The sequence below is a fragment of the Macrotis lagotis genome, chromosome 1 (genome assembly GCF_037893015.1).
Source record: "Macrotis lagotis isolate mMagLag1 chromosome 1, bilby.v1.9.chrom.fasta, whole genome shotgun sequence".
NCBI lineage: Eukaryota > Metazoa > Chordata > Mammalia > Peramelemorphia > Peramelidae > Macrotis > Macrotis lagotis.
This window is the reverse complement of record NC_133658.1, coordinates 790,068,268-790,089,071: the sequence shown is the minus strand read 5'-3', so window position 1 is coordinate 790,089,071 and position 20,804 is coordinate 790,068,268. Positions and strand designations below refer to the sequence as shown.

At 37.1% G+C, this 20,804-nt stretch overlaps 1 protein-coding gene across 5 annotated transcripts in view; it reads right to left on the bottom strand.

Moving 5' to 3' along the window:
• The window catches only part of NCAM1 (neural cell adhesion molecule 1), a 513,914-nt gene that overhangs the window by 100,826 nt on the left and 392,284 nt on the right, over positions 1–20,804 (bottom strand). For all 5 annotated transcript variants that reach the window (XM_074216690.1, XM_074216691.1, XM_074216694.1 and 2 more), the window contains exon 13: positions 19,352–19,483. In XM_074216690.1, the coding sequence (XP_074072791.1) occupies positions 19,352–19,483 (132 nt within the window). The remainder of the gene's footprint in view (positions 1–19,351; positions 19,484–20,804) is intronic.

Genomic DNA, 20,804 nt, shown 5'->3' with positions numbered 1-20,804 from the left:
ATCAATGTGGCTACTAAAGGTAGGTTCTATGCAATTTTCTCTACAAAGCAGATTTGCTTTATTTGTCCCTAGGGTCCTAGGCCTAGTCTTCCTTCAATCATGGTGTTTCTGTTACTTGAATAACTAATAGGAAAACTTATAAGGAAAAAAAGAGGACCCTTTCTTACTTCTCTTCATTGAGTGTAGAGTAGCTAAAATCATGAAATATTTAGAATCTTTTAATAAAAATCTTAATATAGTTTCTGAGAGGCACATGAAAATTTAGGAAGAAACACATATTAACAATTCTGGAAAAATACCAAGCACTAAGGTAATAATGAAATATCACTAAGGTATCCATGATTGCCCCTCTTCCTCCATCTTTTATATCTCTGTTGCTTCTTAAGTTTTTTCTCTTGAAGTTGTTGGATACAATTTTAGTTTCTGCTGAGCCTTTCCTGACCATCTGGTTGCTGCCTGAAAGTGTCATTGTGAAAGCTATCTTCTAAGAGACCAAATATGAAGTAAATATATGGACAGGACCTATATTATCTGTCTTCCTTTTTAAAAATTTATGATAAAATATGGCAATTTTTTAAAATTCCATTTATTTTGAATAGCTGGAACTCAACTTCTTGTGGATTATTTCTTGGAAATTGTTTTAGATCTTGAATATATATATATATACATATATTAGGATATATACATGTTTACATGTAAATCATTAATTTTGTATATGTACACCTATTAGGCATATATATATAGTGTAAAATTAAAAAGGTCAATTTAGTTTCTCAAGGATAAGATGTCATTTTGCTTTTTAAATGTATTACATCAAAGACCTTCAATTTCATCAACAGGAATTCCCAGAAAGGGCAAGTGATTTATCCATGGGGTCATCCTGCCACTAAAAAAGTAGGATTTGCACCCATGTCCTCTTAACTGTAGGTTCATAATGCTTCTCCTTTCCCACATTTATTACCTTTCTCAGTTTTCTCCCAGACCTTAAAGGTTGGGTGGTCCTTACATGGGTCACCAATCTTTGCATATGTCACAAGAACTGAGGTTCAGTCCACAAATCTCCCAATCTGACATCAAACTTAACATGAATTTTGAATACTTAACATTTCATCCTAATTTTAGGTCTCTCAAAAATCTCCTTAATATCTTTTATACAGCTCCCTGCTTTTAATATTTTAAGAGATCAATGCAAAAGAGCTTAATGATTACATAATCTAGGAATGGAGCCACAATTTTTGTTTTCCAAATAAAATCTCTATGGTTCCTTTTTTACCAAATACCAAGGATCTTGGCAATGCAGCCATTATATTTTTAGAGGAGGCCAGAGACAAAGTCAGAAAGTATGAGATTGGCATGGCCTCCCATTAAAAAAAAACCTAAGCAGAGATGCTTATTGTCTCTGTGGACAACTTATTGAAGTGGTATAATCCACAAACTCATTTCAATGCCAGCTTCTCTAGGAATTATGATGTGTGTGGGGAGAAAGGCAGCACAGAGTGCAAATTAAATGGAAACAAATGAACTCTGACAGACAGAACCGCAAAATACCAATTCTCTTCTCTTGGGTGTCATGAAAACACCAACAGATTAATTGATCAATTATCTTTGTTTCATCACCCTAAAAAGAAAATATGACCAGGAAGGTATGGCTTGTGGTTGTGGGGCTCATCTAAGCTGAGAAAGCTTTGACAGAAATAACCTCTATTCATCAACAATTAGCTCAGCTTCTGCTACTGAGCCAAGTTGTCTCTTAAGGAAGATTTGTGCACATTTTCAACAGTTTCATGGAAGTCAGATTAGTTATTAAGAAGCATAAGACTCATGGGAAGCTAATTTTTAGTCGTTATATTGAAGACCCCAGGGAAACTAGGAGAGCTTCCAAAAGCAGCAAGCAGCCCCCACAATTCAGAATGTCTATAATATCACTTCACATTAACCTTACTACTAACCTACTAAGTATTATTAGAGAGGTCCCTAGAAACAAAGAAATCATAATGTAAGCCCTGGTGAAAAACATATGTTGATCTGTCAGACACTGTTGGAATCCAGACACACAGCTGTAAAGGGAAAAAAAAGGAGGGTGGGGTGGTTAGTTATGTTTCAATCTAAGAAGGAAGATTGGGTGTTAAGGTATTTAGTCAACCAGAACCAGATTTCCTAGCAAGAATCAGTGTCAGTAGCTGAAGAGGAAAAAAAAATTATTACGAGGATTTTGAATGAATACATGCTCAGACATGCAGCTCACTTAGAAGAAGAGTTCTGGAAATCGAGAAGGTACATTACAACTACTTGTTACATGCTGGGGAAATCCCATTTACATAGAGTCCTCAGGGGGACTGTTGCCTGCCTAGTCATTGGGGGAATGGGATGGCAGATCCTCACTGCCCCAGTATTTGAAGGACTTGTGACAGCATGGTGGGCATTTTCTGGACTGATGTGGCCTCTGCTCTTTGTACACTGAAATTTAGTCTGTGAACTTCAGGGGTTGTGTCTTCTATACCCCAACAATTTTTAGTACCTGGAGGGGAATGTTTTTGGTGATAAAGCCTCTCTGAATTGCTTTGGAGCCTGAAATTGGAATCTGAATGCCTTATTTTCAATTTTTAAAATCTGTTTTCTTTTATGTTTTCTTCCCCTTTCTCTTCTGATTCTTCTTTCACAACATGATTAATATAGAAATATGTTTAACATAGTTATGTATGTATAACCTATATTAGATTGCTCTCTGTCAGGGGGAGGGGAGTGAGGAAAAATATGAAACTCAAAACCTTACAAAAATGATTGTTGAAAACGATCTTTGCATGTAGTTGGAAAAATAAATATTTTTTTAAAAGAAAAAAAATATAATCTACCATCAGATCTGTATTCAAAATCTTTCTAACCTGGCAGAACCCTTAAGAGTTTGGCCTCTACCATCATAGTCTTCAAGAGAAGACTGGAGAGAAGACTTATAAGAAACTGGAGTATTTCTTTTTTTTTATTAGGCAAATGGTGTTAAGTGGCTTGCCCAAGGCCACACAGCTAGGTAATTATAAAGTATCTGAGGTCGGAATTGAACTCAGGTACTCCTGACTCTAGGGCTGGTGCTCTATCCACTGCGCCACCTAGCCGCCCCCTGGAATAGTTCTTTAGAGGAAGGAGCAGATGGGTTATTAGGAATAGGAATGCCCTTTTATTTAATAAAGGAAAATACCCTTTTACACTGAACAATTTTCTAATGTAAGCTCCTTTCTGTTGTCATCAATATGCAGAAAACCTTTAACTTTAGGATATGACAAATTGGAAACTTTCAAAGTACCAAACTTGTAGGATCAGAGACTAAGTGGCTATGCCATTGACTATTTCCTGTAGATTTTTAATTGTGAGGAAAGAAATAAGATGGCTAGAGTACTGGGTCTTAAAAGGAAGACTTGAGTTCAAAAGCAACCTTAAACTCTTCCTCGCTGTGTGATCTTGGGCAAGTCACTTAATCAAACATTATTTGCCTCAGTTTTTCCAACTGTAAAATGGGGATAGCAGTAATGCCCACGTCCCAGAGTTGTTGTGATGATAAAATGAGATCATATTTGTTAAGCAATCAGTACAGTACCTGATACATATTAAGTGTTATATAAATACTAGACATTATTTTTGCATTGTAACCAGAGCTTAGCTTAAAACTCAGCAATAGATACTAAATAGATATTTGTTGAATGAATTAATTTATTTCTTATTTTAAATTTCTTTTTTGCTCTGACAAGGTCAGGAAATTTATTTGTTCAATCAAGTAGTCAAATCTTGACCTAGACATATTTGGGCTGTTGACCCCTGGTCACCCTCCTGGTCACTCAGCCTCTCTATTCTCTGAGGAACTCTCAAGACTGAAAATTTTAGAAAAGGTTCTAAACTGCACCGGTCATGAGTTCCCTAAACCAATGAAATTATAAACACAGGTCCTATTTCTATCCCCTTTTTTCCATGAGTTAATTCATTCATTCAATATGTTTCTTAAACATCAGCTTAGACACATTAGACAGTGTGGGGAAAGAGGAGATGATTATATGCCAACGGATATGATGTATTTTAAGGGAAAAGATCTTCTTTTTTGGTACAGATTTAGGTAGAACTTTTCCTAAATTTTCATCAGTGCTTAGCTGAAATAGAGGAATTACTAGATTTACTAAGAGTTGCTTTTCTTCTTCCACAAATTCTATTTTCCCCCTCTCAAATTTTCTATAAATCAATTATTAAGAGCCATCTCCCTACTTTGATACCAAACTGAATTTCATTAGGTTATTATAATTATTTGGTTTAGTTGACTCCCTAAAATGCTACCAGGGTCCTTCCAAAACTGTTCCTTTGTAGAGCTTGGGGAATATCTCCAACTCATCTCTTACTGCAGGTGACTTTTCCTCCTATTTTCCAGAGTAGAGGATAATTTGATCTTGTCACTGCTACATTCAAAAATATTCTATGGCTCCCTATCATTCAAAGATAAAATAAAACATTCTCAGACCTTCACAATTTGATTCTAACTCAATGTTTCCAATCTTATTTTATATTCTACACTCCCCCTGCCCTCTTCATGTACTCTACTTTTCAAATAGAATACTAGCTGTTCCCTGAACTCAATATTCTTTGTCCCACCTTCACACACAGGCTCAAAATTCTTCTATACCTTTGAGGTTCAGTTTAAGTGGAATCCTGTTCAAGAAATTTTCCAGTCCTAATCTCAATGCTTGTTCTTTTTCATTTTGATACCTATATGCACTTCATATAGCAGGTGTTTAATACATGCTTAAGTGAATGAATGTCTTCCTCTGGAAGACAGCTGAAAAGATAGCTTTTCTCTCAAGAACATGATCTGAAGAGGACCAGGTAATTGGGCCCCTCTGTTTTTTTCCACAGAGTTCTCTATGGTTTTTAAAGTAAGGGCTAAATTTTTTTAGATGGCTAATGCCAACTCTATTTCATGTTTCTAGGGTAACTGCACATAGAACTTGCCAAGTTATCAAAATCCGAAATGAATCTTTCTTTAAGAACTATGGTACATTTTTCCTCCTACAACATTCTGCTTTTTTTCTGAATGATAAGAGCTATACAGCAATAACAAAAGGGAAAAGGTAAATGACTTGTAGAGCCTATTATATACATTATATTATATATCATATTATATTATATTATAATATCAGACAGTATCTGATTAAGGTTAATACTCAAGGAAAAGGTCTAAGACTTTTCACTGAGTAAACCAGTAAGCAGAGGTGAACATAGGGATCTAGGGAACTGCTAGTACAATTGATGATCAGGTTGTAGGCGGAGAGTTACTGCAAAAGATTTTAGAACAAGATTAAAAAATTGCATGTGTGATTTCAGAATTTTGAAAATTAAATCTATAGATTAGTGCTGAAAAGAATTTTTACAGTCTTTAAAAATGTATTAGTTTAAATTCAATTGTGTTTTCTCTAGTGTCTGTTTGGAACATTTTATATCTAGATACAATATAAATATAAAGATTCTTCTTGATGAGAAATTGGATCAATACTTATCCAAGTCCACCCATTCAGGAATCTTGTAAATGGGATCAAATTAGGGCAGTCTGCCATTACTTGGAGAATACATTCACTATCATAAAAAAACATAAAATGGAAAGTTCTGCAACACAGAGAATACAAAACATTGCACAACAAAACCAAACAGGAACAAAGAACATGCGAGACATGAGACCCATGCTTTTGTTCCTTGTAGATGTCGCCCAATCAGCTCTCAGAGAAGTGGTGTCCAACAGGGACCACTTTCATGCAGGCAATGATGCTGGGGGTTATTTGTGTTAGTTTTCTTTTGGTGACACAGCCAGGGAACTTGCTTCCCAAGTTGCTATTAAAGGCAAGACTCTGTAGAGACAGAGAGGGATGGTAGCACCTATGGATTTTCAGAGCAGGCCTCAAATTGGGGAATACTAGGGGAAGCAATGGAGAGAGATGCACTATTTTTGGAGTTTATACTGAAATATGTTCAATAAAGCTGCTAGAGTAACAATATTAACTAATTATCTTGTTGCTACTCAAAGCATAATTGGGCTGTCATTTTGTTTCCTGTGATATATGGTTAAATCATTTGCCTCTTAGTTAGACAGATATCTTCACCAAGGGTATTTGCTAAATGGGTTAGGCTAATTCTTTTTTTCTTGCTAAGAGAAGCACACTTTTGAAAAGTGACATCTCAAAAGGAACAATTAAGTTGCTTTGAATTCACTATACTTGTATCTTAAGATGTTGTATAAATTTAAAAAAATATAGCATTTAATTTGCATGTATTTCATGCTCAAATCATTCTTTCCATCTTAGACAAAGTTCTCTTTTCGATCAGGAGAGTTTGATCAAGGGCCCTCAGAGCCCCGCTAGTTCAGCCTTTCAGCTTTACACTCCAGTAAATGAAAATCTAGAGAGGTAATATGTCTTTCCTATAGTCTTGGAGGTAGTAACAGAGACAGGATCAGAAACCAAATCCAGTGCTTTCTGTTTTGTACTTGTATTTCCTAAAAATATTTTTCTAGGAGGTTTCTTTTCAATTTTCAAAAAGAAAGAAAAAATGCATAAACGTAGTTAGTTTTAATCTAGATCTCTTAGTACCTCCAGACCAAAAAAAAACCCACTGATGATGATGATGATGATAATTATAATATTATGGATATGAAATCAGGTAGTGAAAATAGAGTTTTTTTTTATTATGTGCCTGGATATAATAAGGGCTTAATAAATACTTGTTGACTAACTCACTTGGCAGAGGTCATTTTATTTCCTAGATGAAGTCACTCAAGCTTTGGTTTGAGGTTGTTGGTTATATCTGCCTTACCTTGGGCAGGAATTTATGGTATACAAATTCACTGATGTAAGGGGTAAGCCAAAGGCAGCCAACTATCTCATCATGGGAGCAAGGAGAAATTCTGAATTTTGCATGCACACTGAGGGCAGGGATGATGCCAACTTTGGGGAATTTGAGAGAATGACTATTCACAGGGCCCCCAGTGGTGAGGCTTCTGTCCCAGATTTATATTCCACGAATCAGAACAAAGAATTTTACCTTCTGTTCACCACCGTGGACGACATCGTCAGCACCATGCAAGCCACATGACAAAGTCACATGATACGCACGTACATGATTTGGTTGAAAGGAAAGTAGAGGAGGTCACATGGAAAATACAAAAAAATTAAAAAACTGATGTAAACAATGGGCAGGGAAAAATCAACCACAAAAATCACACACTGAATAAAAGGGGAAACCAAATTAAATCAGCAGCATATATCATATATATCCAGAGAGACAATAAAAATTGCCTGGAAAGAGAAGAAAACTGTAAAACTATGGAAAGCGTTAACAGTTAAAGACATCACTAGAGGTTAGGCACAGCAGCAACAATGCCTATGGACGCCACATCGAGGAGGAGCGAGTGAACTTTTATTGGGATGGAGAGGTATTTCCACCAGACACAGATGTCAAGAGGCATTCCAGGAGACTGTTAAAGGAAAAGAGAGAAGCAAGACATTATTCAGAGATTTCAGCAACATCCTCAACATCCTGGAGAAAAAATGATCATGGGGACTCTGCCCATTATTTATCAGTTGGAAGAAGGGAACTCAAAACCTTTTAAGAGATGGTTTACATATCTCTTGACTCAAGTGGAGAATGGGGAAGAAGAGGGTTTAATTTTATCTTGGTAATAATGAATGATATGCTTAGAGAGCTGGGAACAGTAAGGAGGGGAAACTTTGCTTAGAATTCTGAATGTCTTTTACCCTTGGTTTACTCTTTGTTCTCCAAATGATGGATAGATATTACTCCAAGAGCTCTATGGGTTAAATTATAGGGTTACTGAAAAGTATTAGATCATGGACACCTCTGAGTAAATCTAATCCCATTCCCCTGGAGAGGTTAAGGGATTTATTCAAAGGAGACAGGATTTGATTTCAGCTCATCTGATTCAAAGTCAACTGATTAAACCAGTATTCTTTTCACTGTACTGCATTTGTAAAAGTTGGTATACCAGGAACACAAAGCTAAACAAACTGGATTTTATTGATAAGTGGAGCCCTTTAAATTGTTGTTCCTAGTTAAGAGTTTTTTGCCTTTTTATTATTCACTAGCTTTATTGCCAATGCATTTCTCTGTATCTCCAGTATAGCATCTGGCATACAGTGTTTAATAAATCCTTGTTGATTGATCCCTTTAACCTTTTCATCTACTGAAAATATGTCCATTTGTTTCCTGTATCTATACTTTCTTTTATTCTATCAGTCACTGATCATTTTTTAGTCCTCATAGTTTAGTATATGGATGAAGGTCCCTTCGATGCTTTTTTTTAATAAAATAATTTTGTGATCATCTTCTGTGTTATAAAGACAATCAATCAATGCTTTCTCCCTCATAATCCTAAGACCCTAGATGCCAAGACCTACATCAGAGAAAAAGGGAATTGGACATAAGGGAATGGATTCTTCCTCAATAGTTTAGACTACAGCTTCTGTCAACACTCACTGCAGAGGGCTAGGACAAAAATGCATTGTTCTTGTCTACTCAGTACAACAGAAATCTTACCCTCAATCCAACTGAGTTGGCTGAGAATTTGTTATTTAAACAAATACATGGGACTGCAGATAAAATGTTTGATAGATGTTTTTAGATGAATGACTATGTGGTCAAGTTCCCAATTCAATATTTACAATATGGAGAATAAAGGGAATGGATAGTTGCCCTTGGCTGAATTGGTCCCAACACCACTTCATTCTCTTTATGGAGTGAAACAGACAATTCCAAACAAAGTTCAGGCCTCAATTCCCTTCAGCTTATACATGCCATGGGAGTTTTAGCAATGTTACTTTGCAATGTGATTGCCATGGAAGAGAAGTATCCAAGTGGATGGGTATTAGGTACTCTAGTTTAGGTTTCTTGATAAGCAACAGAGTGCTAGCATTAATTAGGTCAAAGGAGAGTTGACTAAAGACAAAGTCATAGTGAGTATATTTCCAAATTCCCGAACCCCCTTTATCTGACACGTGGTCTAACAAAGGTAGTCCTATAATCAAGACATTCTTGGGAAGTACAGTTTGTATGGTTGCCACAGACCTAGGCCTGCTCCCAGCTCCAATATTCTGTGACTCTAAAGGTCTCTGGGTTAAAGAGGACAGTTCTTTTTGTTCCCTACTTTTCAGGAGTTAGGATTTAACTGGTATACACAATAGAACTGTCTTGAAAATTCAAATCACATAAGAAGACTGGAGGAGAATACATCAAATTATTTGTGTCTTCTACTTTCATTTGTAACTCTACTAATTATAAAAGGTGTCTAAGTGCAAAAAAAAAGGAACAAAAAATGGCTTATTTGGGGTGGCTAGGTGGCACACTGGATAGAGAACCAGCCCTGGAGTCAGGAGTGCCTGAGTTCAAATCCAGTCTCAGACACTTAATAAATACCTAGCTGTGTGGCCTTGGGCAAGCCACTTAACCCCATTTGCCTTGAAAAACAAAACTAAAAAAAATAGATTATTTATACTCAAATCCCATTTTCTTCTCTTTGCCCACAGGTAAATTTTTCTCTTCATTCCACAATAACTTTTTGTTGTTTGTTTTTAAATTTGTCTTCTTGTTGGTGGCTATGACCACGTTAAGCTGAAACTGTGATATTTTTGCTTTGGTACAATCTTTGGTTTGGTTGTTTTTTTTTTTTTTTGCAAGGCAATTAAGTGGCTTACCCAAGGCCACACAGTTAGGTATTTATTAAGTGTCTGAAGCTGGATTTTAACTCAGGTACTCCTGACTCCAGGACTGGTGCTCTATCCACTGTGCCACCTAGCTGCCCCTTGGTACAATCTCTATCAGGAGTTACAATCCTGAGGATCAAGTTGTTATAAAAAGAAAAATGAGGAAAGTCTTAATACTACAGATATTTATCTTAGTATAGGAAAAGGATGATTTGAACTTCTCCAATTTTAGGGGAAAAGTAGTAAACAAAATCAAGGTATTACTTCTTAAAGGAAAATCTGGGTACATTTCTTTTCTTCTAAGAAGAAAGCATTTAACTAAAATGATTCAATATGCAATATGTAAAACAACTTGTACAAACTCAAGTGTAACATCTAGAATTCTATTACTTCATCACATACACACATATTGAACTTAAATTGGAAAAGGACAGGAACAAATTCCTTTGCTGTAAGAAATGAAGCCTCTGTTAGTTGTGCTCTTTATCCAAATGCAAAAAGCCATAGCCTGAATTCAGCAGAGATTTAAACACACATGCACACACATATGTGCGCATGTGCACACACACACACACACACACACTTTCTCTCTCTCTCTCATTGCTACTCTCTGTTCTACTCTCTAGCAAAATGAAACACCTACTTCAAAAGCATCAGGAATTAAAATTCTGTGTGGTGCACACAGGGAGAATGCCATAAGGCCATAAGCCACGTTCTTGAACAGAAAAGGAATGGTTTCATGCAACACTTCAAACTATAGAAATCTCTTATTCTCTGTTCATATAGAATGGAAATCTTGAGGGTGAGGAGAAGAATGGTGAAAAGATACATGCTTTATACCTCTAATTTTATGGCTTTTTATACTCAAATACAGTCAAAAAAGGATGAATATAGTTTAATTTCACACCACATTCACAGTTAATTTTTCAAAACACAAGTCCACTACTTTCCTTATAGTTTATTCACTGCAAAGCACACCCATGCTGTCCTGTTAGGGAAGCTATGTCTTCAATATCGAAGATTCTTTTACCATGTTGTTATGAATAAATATGAGCTTGGAACACACTGTGACCAGTCAGACTTAGCTGTCTCTAAAAGCTCAGTTGGAAGTTAAGGAAAATGATCTGTGTGTGCAAATTCAAAATGAGTCTATAATTTTTTTTAAATGTGAGGAATTAATGGTACTAAGAGATTATGATCTATCTATAACAGCAGATAAGCCCTAAGGGAGTTTCTTTAGAGATGAGGAGACTTGCTGACTGTTACTCAGTTAGTGAATGTCAGAGGTTGGCTATTGTCTTTTTTGACTTCTAAGTCTATCCTTTTATTTACTATGTTACAGAGCTGCTATAATTTGTATATACTATAAATGTTAACTAATGATGATGATGAATAAAGTAGGGTTCTATGAATAAAGATTTATAAAATAGAATCATTTCAACTTGTCCTTTGGACTTCCAAGTAGCTCATGACAAACAAGAACCTACACCATTGATTTCTCTGTCTATTCCTTCTTGATGCTAAATAATATACAAGCTTGAGAGGAGATGAAAAACTCCTCCTGACTAATGTGAAGCTCCTTCTAAGCTGTGTTCCTGTGCCTTGGACACAAAGAGACAAGACAGAGCATTTCTTCAGAAAGCAGTTATTCCTTACTCTGTTTCACAGGATATCATTTCTCCCTGATGCTTCCTTCCTCCATTCTCATCTTAAAAATATTACTGAATTCACTTTGGGAAGAAAACACCCCAGGAGGTGCTCTTCTTTTATTTCATTCTATCTCTTGGCCCCCTTTCTCTGTTCAGTCTGAGAGTAAATGTGGAATTAACATTTCATATGTAGGGTAACTTTTTAATGATCAATCCAGATATGTCCATTGCTTAAGGATTATTTGCCCCCTTGACAAAGGGGGCAGAAGCAGCATGCTTAGGTGACCATGCCAAGCTTAGAGGCATCATGCAGTTTCAACTTGCTGCTTAATGAATGAGTTAATCAGAGTGAGGGGAGCTTCATTGTGCTAAATCTGAAGTCTGCTCCCTGTCAAGTGCCACTCAGAGATCTGGTTGAGAGCAGCTATTTTGTATACTCACTAGTTGGTTCTGTGGCTGGAAGGGCAGGAGAAGGCCAGGTTGCTATGGGAACATGGATAGATAGGACATAGAAAGGTGAAACAAAGCATGTGGATAAATTATAGATATATATATGCATATATATTTAAAAGTATTTTAATAAGGTAAAGATAGTGACAGTTAAGGAGAAATGTTCTTTCTTTTTTTCCTTAGGAAAGTATTTATAAATATTAAATGGGTATTTTTTAATGGAAATTGTTTAGGTTATCTTGATGAAAAAGCCTGGAAGTGATAGGAAGTAATTGTAAGGTGGTAGGATGGTCCTGGGGCAACTTGAGAAGGACAGAGAGTTTCAAAATAGGCTCTCTGTTCAAGTGGTGACCCTCCCCTGGGGTACCAGGGACATTCTGTGGTACCAGGCCACACCATTATTTTGTACCTTCCCTGTCAGCTCACTTCTGCTTTTGCCCAAGCTGACATTTTAGAAGTCACGGTGGTGGGGGTTCTAAAGTAAACAGAGCAGGCTACCCTAGATCTCTCTGCTCTGGAGACAGCTGAGGGAAAGCAATAGTTATAGAGTAGAATCAGAGATGGGCAAGACTTAACTAGAGTGACTAGGAAATGCTGTTGACAGGTCTGACAAAATGGGATTTGAAAACTTTAGACTCAGTTATTACTACCACAGAATATCTCAGGAAGGAACTGTTACTCCATTTTACAGAAGAGGAAACCGAGGCACAGAGAAAGCCAGACATAATTGTATTCAAACATTAGACTGTTTTCCTTTCCTAAGCCCTTGATACAAATATTAATGAGAATAGATGCATTTATGTGTAAAACAAAACCCATATGACTTATTACTTCTTTTAGGTTCTGAACTGAACTATGTTCATTAAAATATAGTATAAAAAAGCCACCCCAATGATTTTTTCCTGTCCTCCTCCCCCTCCCCTCATACCTCAGTGCACATGCCTTTCTTGTCTATTTTTTTGGAAGGTGGCTTTGGCCATACTCCACAGAGAATAGGCTAGATACTGCAATATAATGATGGTGTTAGAAATAATGCAGGGACTGCCTGCTCAGAGCAATGCATTTTAACTATTCTCTTCCTGGGAAAGCTCATTTCCTATGAATCTGAGAGATCTGATTTCTCTTTGTCATAAGGTTTACTTCCCTCAAGCCCACCTTGTGGTATCTGCTATCCAGATACCAACTGAGTTTAATCATCACCTGGCTAAAAAGATAACATTAGGCAGACTATGCTGCAGCTGGTGTAAAGCAACATGCAGAGAGATGGATGGAGGAAAATGATACTCACTGTCTGAGGTAGACAATGTAACATGGAAGGAAGGACTAGTGGGAGTCGCTAAAGAAAGAGAAATGAAGGTAAAAAAGGGAAGGCATTTCACCAAAACACAGTTATAGAATGGAAACCAGAAAGGCAAAAAATCAGGGATGCTAGGACAAGAGGGGAAGAACAAGCATGTACAGGAAAACAATGCGAGTTAAAAAAAATTAGTGAGGGCCATAGTCTCCCTATCTTTAAATCAGAAAACCACCAAATCCTGTCACTTAGGTAATGTTTCATTTGGGAACATTCACTTGGGTCATAAAAACTCACCTAAACAAGGAGCCAATTCCATAGGAGCAGCTGTCCTTATAACAACATTGAAATACAGGGAGTGAGGAGGGTGGGGAGGGAGGGAAGTGTATAAAAGAATACTTCAAATTCAGTCTAGGATAGGGAAGATTAAAAGCAAATGAGTTTTCAATAATTTGACTCCTTGTTTGGAGTTATCTCAATTAAGCTATTTAATTTTTTATTACCATCAAATGGTAGATATTTAAAGCTTTTTTATAATGGAATTATTAAAGTTTAGATTATTGAGGTGTGTACCCATACCTTTACTTCCTTATCTTTTTTTTTTAACAAGGTAATGAGGTTAACTGACTTGCCCAAGGTCACACAGCTAAGTAATTATTAAGTGTCTGAGAATTAATTTCAACTCAGATCCTCCTTATTCTAGGGCTGGTGCTCTATCCACTGTACCACTTAGCTGCACCCCTCCCCCCCCCGCCATCTTCTCGAAAAACATTCCCTATGCCAAACTTGGAATAATTGCATGGGATTTATGACATATGATCTGAGAGATGTTTTCCTAAACTTCCACATAGAAAAAGGAGGTTGAGAAAAGTTGGAGGTTGGAGGAAAAGATAATCAATCCTGGCTTCTTTTTATGTGAGCAATATTCAATAGCTTCCATGTTTTAAAGACGAATAAGTAAAGGATGGCCCACAAAATAACAAATGGATATGCTCCCTCTGAGAACTGGGTTCCAACTTGGACCAGGTAAAAGGGAAGAAGGCCTATTAACATATAACCAACACATCCCCCTGCCTTGATTAGATCAAGAAACTCATGATTTGGTCTTCATTGTGCCTCCAGAGGGGGGCACCTCAACCATGAAATTAAAAATCCACTCAAATCAAAACAAGAAACACAATTACCACAGTGTGGATTTTCAGATTTAGAAAACTCAGGCAAAAGGAAAAATTTTGGCTTCAATTACTGGAATAATTGCCTAAATGCTTGACTTATGAGACGTGCTAGGTTTTTATGTGCTCTTTCCACAACACCCTGCTCTGCATTTTGTTCTTATTTAAAACCACGCAATCTTGAGGGTACTATGTGAAGACAAAACACTAAATTACAGAGTCATCCTGGATCTCCATCTCCATGATAGAAAGCCATCTTTCCTTTTTTGTTCCTTGGCACAGCAGCAAATGATGAGGTAGTATGCAGGCAATTAAATTCTAAAGGTTAGTGACTCAATCAAGAGGGAAGACTCTAATGACAAATTTTAACACCATCTCTTTAGTCCTGCTTTCTCTTAGCAACTCCAAAAAGGCAATCAGCCTCTTCTTAATCAAGCCTGGATCATGTGGTTTCCATCTAGAAAGAATCCGTTGGCACACAGACACTTGCTAAACACAAACACTGCTCATGAAATGTAGCCCATCTTTAAAGCCAATGTTTTATTTAAGGGCTTGGAATTACCAACCCTCCTCCCCCAACCACCCCCACCAGCCAAAGGCATTACCCAACAGGTAAGAGAGGTCTGTTTCAGGAAGAGGACTGGTCTTGTTTAGGTGTTACAGAAACCCTCCTTGCTTGTTCATGATGAAGGAATAGAGGATTACAACAAAGAAGGCCATCAAGATCAGTCATCTTGCTGCTGATCATAGAATTACAGCTGGAGGAGACGTTAAAGGTCATTTAATCCAAGCGATTTGCTCAATGTCACATGAGTGACAAATCTGGAATTCAAACCTAGTTCCTCATACTCAAAAAGTTATTTGTATAACCATCTTATGAATACCCAAAACATTTGAAATCAGTATTTTTTCATGAGGGATATAAAAATACAAAAGGATTGTAGATGTAGAATTGGTCATAACAATCAACTCTATCATTTTACATATCAGGAAACTGAGGCCAGAAGGATGAAATTACTTGCCCAAGCTCACATAGACCTTAATAGAACATTTCCTAATCTACTGATGTCTGAGATATCAGACAGAAAATTGAACCCTACTCAGGATGTGAGATATCTGAAATAGCTCCCTTGTCCAGAGGCTGGAGGGGAGGGGGTCTAGTTAGAGACTAATACCTTTAGTAGAAAGGAAGGGTCTGTTTTTACTTCATCCTTTATAGGAGGGGTGTGCCAATGTAGTGATCTGAGCTAGTGTTCTAAATTAAAATCACTAGTGAGCTGGGGCTCTTTATGAGGATTTCATCTTTTTCTAAAGATGGGTTGTACATATATGATTTTGCTCACACAAGCTCAGATAACCCTCTTGTTTTCCAAGGAATTGGTTTAGTCATATTGAAACTCATTATTCCCTCCTGGAAAGAGAACGTTGGATTTCATCATAGTTATGGGAGAACTTAGTCATCTAATTTGTCCTTCTTCAGGATAGGTGTAGATGGCAGCATAGGTTAAGTTTGCTCCTAAGCTGAGTGTGAAAAGTTAAGACACCTCTTAAAAGCACATCTTTAGTTCTGTTTCTCAGATTTATCTCCTTTATTCCATTCTGACCCTCCTCAGCCACTCCTTGCTCTGCTGAAATGAAAAATCACTCTCTTAATTCTATGACTGTGACTTGCGCAGTTTTCTTTTTAACTCTTTAGCCAGAACTTTAAGATATGATTGAAGGAGATCTACTTTTATTACTCAGCTAATGGTGCTGAATCTAAAAGCTATTTAATTCTTGCTGCCTCATCAAATTCATGGTCAGCATGGGCTGGACAGCTGACCCAAACATTTTCTAAATCAGATTTTTGAAGACTTGAGCCATCAATGATACCTTTTCATTCCACTAGAAAAACAAAGAATTTAAATATCGCTCCTTTTTTATTAAAGAGTCTTTTAAAGTTTAATTAGCTATTTAAAAATTTCACTTAAGGACAGAGACTTCCAAGAAAGCTGAATTTTTCTTGCATTTTTTGTTTGACACAAAATTAAAGACATAAGAAGTGATTTGGTATTAAGTCATGAACAACTGAACTAGTGACTCAGAAGAAAGTCTTACCCCCCTTTTTTTGACATATCTGAGTCCACATTCAGTCAAGAGAAGAAACCTGGGAATTTAATTTTAGGAACAACCAACTCTATATCTCTATCTCTGTCTCTCTCTGTATCTCTCCTCCTTACCCCCCCCACTCCCAACAACTTTTCTTAGACTCACTGGTAGAATAAAATACCACTCTATAACTACTGTCAGCTGTCAGTCTAATTTGACACCCTCTTCTCCACTCTGACTCCTTTTAACAACTCTTCGTCTTAGGAGCCAACTCTGATGAGAGTGAACTTAAAAATACTAGAAATCTGGGGATATTCACACTTAGTTACAAAGTTTTTTTGCTGTAACTGCAATATTCTGGAGTAAGTTAAGGCAGACTGGTCTGGAATCTTTAAGAATATTAACTTTAGGGGGCAGTTAGGTGGTGCAGTAGATACGAGCACCAGACCTCAGGAGACCTGAGTTCAAATCTGCCTCAAACACTTAATAATTGCCTAGCTGTGTGACCTTGGGCAAGTCACTTAACCCCATTGCATTAAATAAATAAAATTGAAAAATTGTAAAAAAGGATACTAGCTTTAATAATAGAGATCAAAGTGTTTCTTGATCATATTTCCTTTGGTATGGTTTTTCTACGTAACTTCCTCCTACTTTCTGGCATTCTGCTTCTGTAGAAAGGGTAAACCCAACCTAGAGACAAGAGTGGGTTCATCTGCATTACAGATTTTTCCCCCTTAAGATGCAAATTTACAATTCTGACAACTTGAAGAGTATGATATCTATCTCTTTGCTTGTCACTATATGCTTTTTTCCATTTAAATGTTATAACATTAATCGGGCTGGCCTTCCATTCCTGGTTGACCAGTACTAGTTAGGTTGTAAATCACTGATTATCATTTTGAACAGAAAAAAGTCCTGGGATGATTGGAAAACAGAAAATAAAATTATGTGGAGATGACTGTTGTAATTCCTAAATGCCACCTGCATAATGCTGTTCCCGTCTTGTGTTCTGTAACCCACCAAGGCCATGAAGTCAATTTTTTTTGCAGACAATTACACCTTCACAAATCCAACTGCTGCATGGACCCTCCACAACCAGCTCTTCTTCCAACTGAATTTCTATTACCTTGAGTTGATGCCTCTTGGCTGTCATGAGATGGTCTAGTAAATGAAATGGCAACAAGTTCATTTCTCTCTCCTAAGAGTGAGCACGGAAATCTCCCCAGATTTCTATGACCTTTGGGTAACTTTGGATAAATACTAAAACAGGGCAAAAGAGAAGAAAAAACTGTGTTTTCTTTTATGGACAATTAGCTAGCATTAGAAAGGGTGATGATATGCTATTTGGTTATTCCTCATTTTGTGACACAGCCTTCTGCAACACACTGCAGGTAAGCAGAGGTTTTTACCAGAGAGGAACTGTCACAAACAACAAAAAAATACACATTAAAATACTGCATGCTCTAAAATGGGAATGTTAGCTTCCTGGTATAACCAAGACAGTCACATTGACAGGAACACAATGACTACACTAGGGTCAGTTTTGTTAGGACCTGGACAATATAATCTACTTCAGTTCCTACGGGGCAAAAAATAAGGTTTCAAGCTAAATTAAAAACTATGACAAACATATGTTAACATAATACTATGGAAACAGGCAGAGAGGTATGAAGAGGCACTTACGTGAAGGAAGGGTGTCTGCAATTTCCCATGGATGGAACACAGAAGAAAAGAAAAAACAAAAGACAGACCCAAGGAAAAAAAATATAAGATGTAAAAGAGATGAATAGAAATTGGCAGAGTGCAAGGAACTGGAAATCAAACTCATATCTGTGTTCAGTGGAAATCCAGTTAAAGACATAATTCTTGCAGAAAGAAGATATGGCAGGCTTTCTATTACTGTGCAGGGGGTGGAGCAAATTACTTCTGCAGTCCCAGGTATCAATCCAACATAATTTTTGGTTTCACAGGAAAGGATCTGACAGATACTAATAGGTGTTCTCTAATTATAGAATTCAGAAGGGGTGTCCTGGGAACTCTGAGACCATTCAAGAAAGGTTCATTAGCAAGGCAAGGAAGACTTCTAAGGCTTGAGAGACTTCCAAGACAAGGGTCTTTGGGTGAGGAAGAGACTACTACTACTCCAGTAGGAGATTGCCATAGCAAAGTAAGAACATGTTTGGTGGAGAGGAACAGCATGTAGAATTTTTTTCTTTCTCTATTTCCATTGGGGAAAGTGAATAGAAGGAAATGCTGAAAGGAAACACTTAATGAAGCCAGGAAGAACTGGGAATCCTAAGTCTTGGATGAAGTCTCACTGGAAGGAATATTGACAAAATTAAATTTTACTACTCATGGTTGGGGACAAGAGGAGAAGATATTAAGGAGCAAGAGTGGAATACTTCCTCATCTTTCTTTTTGTTTTTGACATTTTTTTTCTCCTTTTGCCTGTATTCATATGTGATTCAAGGGTGTTTGGTTTTAGGGAAAATTAGGATCTATGTTGTATTTCAAAAACCTGAGAACTGATGGTATCAGGTAGTAAGAACAATTTCTGGATAGTATTGAAATTTAACTGTGCCTAAATTCTCTCTTCACATAGTAGAACATTCAAGGCACTTGTGATGTCTTTAAGTGACAATTAGCAAACCCCAATGTGATAAGTAAGCTATTTAATTTTTTTATTGGTTTGTTTCACTTCTCTAATGCTGGATTTCCTCCATTTCTGACATTTTAACAAACGTCACTAGCCAATATGAAAATGAGAGAGGGAGAGAATTAAACTAAGATGTATAACCACAATCAATATAGGCCAGAGAACTGAGAGGTGGGCCCACCATGAATGGGGAGATCTGAAAAAGAAATAGCGGTGGTCTTCACTGCCAGGCAGGGTGGCTATGTGCTCATGAGGAGAGGAAGTGTGACAGTGGGGAAGGAGGCAGGTGGGCTGGCTTTACTTACGGACTGGCTGTGTTTTGAACTCGGAGACCCCACTGATCTCCCCCAATCCCTTTCCATTGAGGGCAGACAGTCGGACAGCATAAGTCGTCTCTGGCTTTAGGCCCATGATGGTGATGATACCCTCCTTGTTGGCTGTTGGGAATAGACAGAGAACAAAGGGGAGGAGGAAAGGATCATAAATGAACCCAGAAATATTTAGCCAAATCATAACCCAGAGGAAGATGGATAATCATATCACAGAGAACTCTGAGGCAAGTTTGAAAGCCCTAACTCTTTGTCTTTTGCTGTTGGTTTTTCCAAATATGAAACTGAAAAAGATTGAAGAAAGTATCCTGAGTAGAACTAATCTTCAATAAAGTGGTTAGTAGTCTCTGGCTATGAATATTGACTATATGTTTCCAAATTAAGATTTTGTCTCATTTTCTCCTAAAGTCACTCTGATTGCACCCTGAGACTGCAGATTCTCATAGGAAACAAAACCCACTTCACTATAATATTAAGATGGAACCTAAAAAACTGATATGCTATTGTCTGATCTTGTTATCTCTTATGCTTTATGTTTTTTCCTTAAGGATATGATTTCTCTCTCATCACACTCAATTTGGATCAATGTACAACATGGAAACAATGTAAAGACTGACAAATTGTCTTCTGTGGGGGTGGGGGGAGGGAAGTAAGATTGGGGAAAAATTGTAAAACTCAGAATAAATAAAATCTTTAATAAAAAAAGATGGAACCTGAAGATGGTTATAATTAGGCAGAGGCTAAATATAAAATATTAAAATTGACTCTCTTCAATCATGCTAGTAGAGGAGAGTATATTCTAAACAGATTATCAATTAATCAATATACATTTATGAAGCTCCTACTATATGCTGAGATACAAAAAGAGGCAAAAGACAGTCTCTGTCCTCAAGGAGTTTACAATATAATAAGAGAAAATAACATGCAAACAAATTTATAGAAAGCAAGGATAAATAGGAGTTAACAAAAGGAATTAAGAGGAATTGGGGAAATCTTCTTGGAGATGGTATTTTAGTTGGGATTTAAAGGAAGCTAGTGAGGTAAGCAGTTGGAGAGAAGGCTGGACAACCTTCAAGGCAGAGGGGGGGTAGTGAAAGAAAATGCCCAGAACTGGGAGTATTTTGTAAGTAAAATGGCCTGGAGGTCAGTGTCACTGGATTGAAAAGTACATATTGGGGAATAAGGAATAAGAAGAAAGGAAAGGTGGGGGGGGGGGATAGCTTATGAAGATCTCTAAATGCCATTTTTTATTTGATCCTAGAGGTAATAGGAAACCTCTGGTAATTATTGAGTAGAGGAGAGACTGAATTAGACTTGAGCTTCAGGAAAATCACTTTAAATCACTAAAGTCACTCTGATCGCACCCTGAGATTGCCGATTCTCATAGGAAACAAAACCCACTGAATGGAGTGGCTGAATGGAGGATGGA